Raw genomic sequence first — 3,892 nt, forward strand, 5'->3', positions numbered from 1 at the left:
CAACAAATGGCTAAAATAAAGTTGGGAAATTTTCGATCCTATACCATATAGGAAACTATATTACCAAATATGTTCAAAATCGGCATATTACCCTTCATGTTAATAGTATTTCTACATAATATATACAATGCATTAAATAAGAAATTATTATAGTTGTAGGATTCCTTATTTAGGTGAGCTAAAAAGGGGGAATTAAATATTTTCCAGATCTTCCAACGCAAATCACGCACAGTAATCATTATCGTCTACTTCGTTACAAACTTCCAGTACTCTGTTTTTTGCGCAAAACTCTGTTTCAACATTTTCTCTGATTTCACAAATAAAAATCGACAAAATCCTCTACAATTCTTCTGCAACAAAAGCAATTATGGCAAAGATACCAATTATGCTACAATCGAATGGGAATTGGGATAGCTATGGGAGATTTAGAGAATTCGAGGTCGATGGCATTGTAGTCGATGACGATGCGACTTATAGTCTATTGATTTTTACAATAGCACAACAATTAAGGATTGATACATCCGAAAAAATTATAGAAATCAAATACATTGTCAACGAGCATTGTCCTCCAATGGAAATTAGGAACGCTATGGGTGTTCGTGTATACATGGAGACGAAAAAGGAAAACAAAAACTTAGGATCATATTCACTATGTATAACTGTTCGCGATTTCAATATGGAATTGAGTATCACCAATAAGAACACAGCTGCAGGTGTGCGATGTTATTTTTTCTATGAAATTCTGGTAAATTGTAAATGAACTACAATTTATCTACATTGTATCTACAAATAAACTACTTATATATATCAGTATGGATTTCTGTAATATCTACAAAAGTTCTACATTTATTCTACATTTGAAAAATTAATATGAAATACTGAATTTCAACCTTTCTACAAATTTTCTACAAACTGGTGATGACAATATTTATATTTATTTTCATGCAGGTTCATCTGGAATACTAACGTTACTTGATATGCCAACATCTCCCGTTATAGAGGAATATGAAAGTATAATAATAACAGATAGTACACCAAGTTCTATTGAAGTAGGACAAGTATACCAAGACAAGGAAACAATTGCAACTGCAATGAAACATTATTCTGTCATGCACCAGTTCCAATTCAGGGTTAAAAGATCTAGTGCTAGAAGGTATGAACATATGAAATAGTCAAATATTATTATTTTTTTAATTTTGTAGTTTATTTATAATTTTTTACTTCTTCAGTTTTCCTTGTGATAATGTTTAGCAAAATTATAGTTAAAATGTAGTTATATTGTAGTTGTTATTGTATAATGTGATTGTTTAAGCTAAAATAAATTTTAAATTTTATCCCATTATTTAAAATGTATTTATTTTGTAGCTACTGGCTGATATGTGTTGGTGAAAACTGTACATGGCACTTCAAGGCAACTAGCATAAATGATTTTGCAATGTTCAAGGTCAGAAATTTGGACAAACAGCACACATGCTCTTTAATGGACAATACATTCATACAACGCAAACCTACTGCCATGGTAGTTGGTAGTATAGTTATTCCAAAATATTTTGATCCTAAGATAATTTACACCCCAAAAGACATTCAATTTGACATGTTGTCTGAACACGACATGAATCTAACCTACATGCAAGCCTGGAGAGCAAAGGAAAAGACTTTACAGTTTTTGAGAAGTCATCCGGCTGACTCCTACAACAAATTGCCTAGTTATTTGTATATTCTAGAGAAGACCTATCCGGGGTTTGTAGTTAAATTGAAGAAGGCAGACGATGACTGTTTCTTGTATGTATTTGTTGCGATTTATACGTCAATCAGTGGTTGGGAATATTGTAGGCCAGTTGTAGTAGTTGATGGGACCTTTTTAAAGTCAGCGTACAGGGGAATAATACTAACAGCTAGTACAATGGATACAACAGGTACTGAAGTTTTATTAGTAGAAATATTGTAGCTTGTATTCTTTTTTAGTACTTGCAGATTAATTGTAGATATATTGTAGAATAATTGTAGTTTGTATATATATGTCTTCTTCTGCATTTTTACTGTAGCCAATTAATTTCTTATTGCCACATAATGTAGGTACCATATTACCATTGGCATATGCTGTTGTTGATTCAGAGAATGACGCATCATGGAAGTGGTTTTTTGAGCAATTCAAGCTCGTGTATGGTGAAAGAGCAAACATGTGTGTTATTTCGGATCGGAATGATAGTATCTTGAAGGCAACATCTATTGTTTATCCCGGTATGCCACATTATTCATGCATGTGGCATATTTGGACAAATATACGAGTAAAGTTCAAGAAGGGACATCTTAAGCTAAGTGAATTATACTTTGCCATGGCGCGGTCATACACACTTGATGAATTTAATGAAAGGATGTCAAAGATTGAGGATATTGACCCCCGTGTTAAAGCATACTTATACGATATTGGATATCATAGATGGTCTCGAGTACTTGCAATAGTGAACAGAACTTGGACTATGACATCAAACAAAGCAGAGTCGTTGAATGTTATAACAAAATATGCAAGAGAGTTGCCGATAGTAGAATTATTAGAGTATATGAGGACCCTTCTTGAACGTTGGACGAAAGAAAAATTATTGAAAGCAAAGGGTACATTCACATACCTTGGATATAAATTCAACAAAGAGTTGTATGACAACAAAACATTGTCGCACAAGCTTAGAGTAAGATCTGATTATTTATTGAATCAAATTTATAAACAACACAATGTAATTTTTTTATTGATATTTTGTAGATGTTTTGTAGATATTTTGTATATAACTTGATTTTAACCATATATGAATTGTTTTTTTGTTTGTAATGTACTCGTAGGTGAGGGCTTCAACAGACTACATACATACAGTAATAGATGGTGTGAGGCGCTATATTATTTGTCTTGAAAACAAGAAATGTAGTTGTGGGCAATTCCAGCTTGATGAACTACCTTGTCCACATGCTTTGGCTACTTTAAGATAAAGGGATGAGTCCTTTGAAGAATATTGTTCTCCTTATTATACAAGGGCGAACCTCTTGCGTACGTATGAAATACCAGTAAATCCGCTGCCTGATGAAAGCAAATGGAATGTGCCACAACATATAACTGAAGAAGTAGTAAATCCACCTAAAGGAGGGAAAAGGCAGCCATGAAGACCTCAGAAAGAAAGATACAAAACATATGATGAAATAAATTCAAAGAAGTACAAGGTTTCATGCGGCAACTGCGGAGGAGAAGGGCATAACAAAAGATCTTGCAAGAATGCATCCAAAATGAAATAAAATTCTATGTAGTTAACAGAATATTTGATGAAAATTTGTTAGTTAGTTCTGGATAACAGACGTTGATGTGTAATAGTTGGTTTTATAAAGATCATAATGTAGTTAGTTAGGATGTTTCTATAATGAGATAATACTTTCATATATTGATTTGTTTATGAATGTTTTCTATGTATATAATCTATAACTTTTTTATTATATATGCAATCCTTTACATAGTTGCTAATGTGTTTTTGCAGTTTATCTACAATAAAACTACTAAAAAAATATATTATCGGGAGTTTACAAAGTATATACATTATAAATCTGTAGGAAAGTAGTTAAAAACCAAGCCATATTGTAGATGAGTATTGTTTACATTCAACAAAATAAATATAAAAGAAACAAAACACACTGTTATAATAATCTACAAAATATCTACAAATACAACTACAAAAAAACTGCAAAATATCTGTAGCTGACGTAATATATAGATTAAAATTCTGGTAGAAAGAAGCTTTATGATGGAAATAATGTAGATCAGAATAACTGTATAAAATTTTAGTTGGAAAGGATTTAAATGCTAAAAATAATGAAGATCAAGTACTGTAAAGATTCAACAAGTGAATGTAAACCC

General features: G+C 31.7%; 1 protein-coding gene across 1 annotated transcript; it reads left to right on the forward strand.

The window, feature by feature from the left end:
• Positions 1–367: 367 nt before the first annotated feature.
• Positions 368–2,979, forward strand: LOC107810016 (uncharacterized). The gene is made up of 5 exons (XM_075245603.1): positions 368–713; positions 949–1,153; positions 1,366–1,916; positions 2,077–2,687; positions 2,836–2,979. Exons 1-5 carry the CDS (start codon positions 368–370, stop codon positions 2,977–2,979), a joined length of 1,857 nt encoding a protein of 618 aa, XP_075101704.1.
• The last annotated feature ends 913 nt before the right edge of the window (positions 2,980–3,892 follow it).

Source organism: Nicotiana tabacum, chromosome 3 (genome assembly GCF_000715075.1).
Source record: "Nicotiana tabacum cultivar K326 chromosome 3, ASM71507v2, whole genome shotgun sequence".
Classification (NCBI taxonomy): Eukaryota; Viridiplantae; Streptophyta; class Magnoliopsida; order Solanales; family Solanaceae; genus Nicotiana; species Nicotiana tabacum.

Excerpts from the sequence above, each read along its gene's own strand:
- LOC107810016 (XM_075245603.1), top strand. The coding sequence starts at position 368 with ATGGCAAAGATACCAATTATGCTACAATCGAATGGGAATTGGGATAGC. Across the intron at positions 714-948 it reads CAATAAGAACACAGCTGCAG|GTTCATCTGGAATACTAACG; the intron begins GTGTGCGATGTT and ends ATTTTCATGCAG. Across the intron at positions 1,917-2,076 it reads TAGTACAATGGATACAACAG|GTACCATATTACCATTGGCA; the intron begins GTACTGAAGTTT and ends CACATAATGTAG.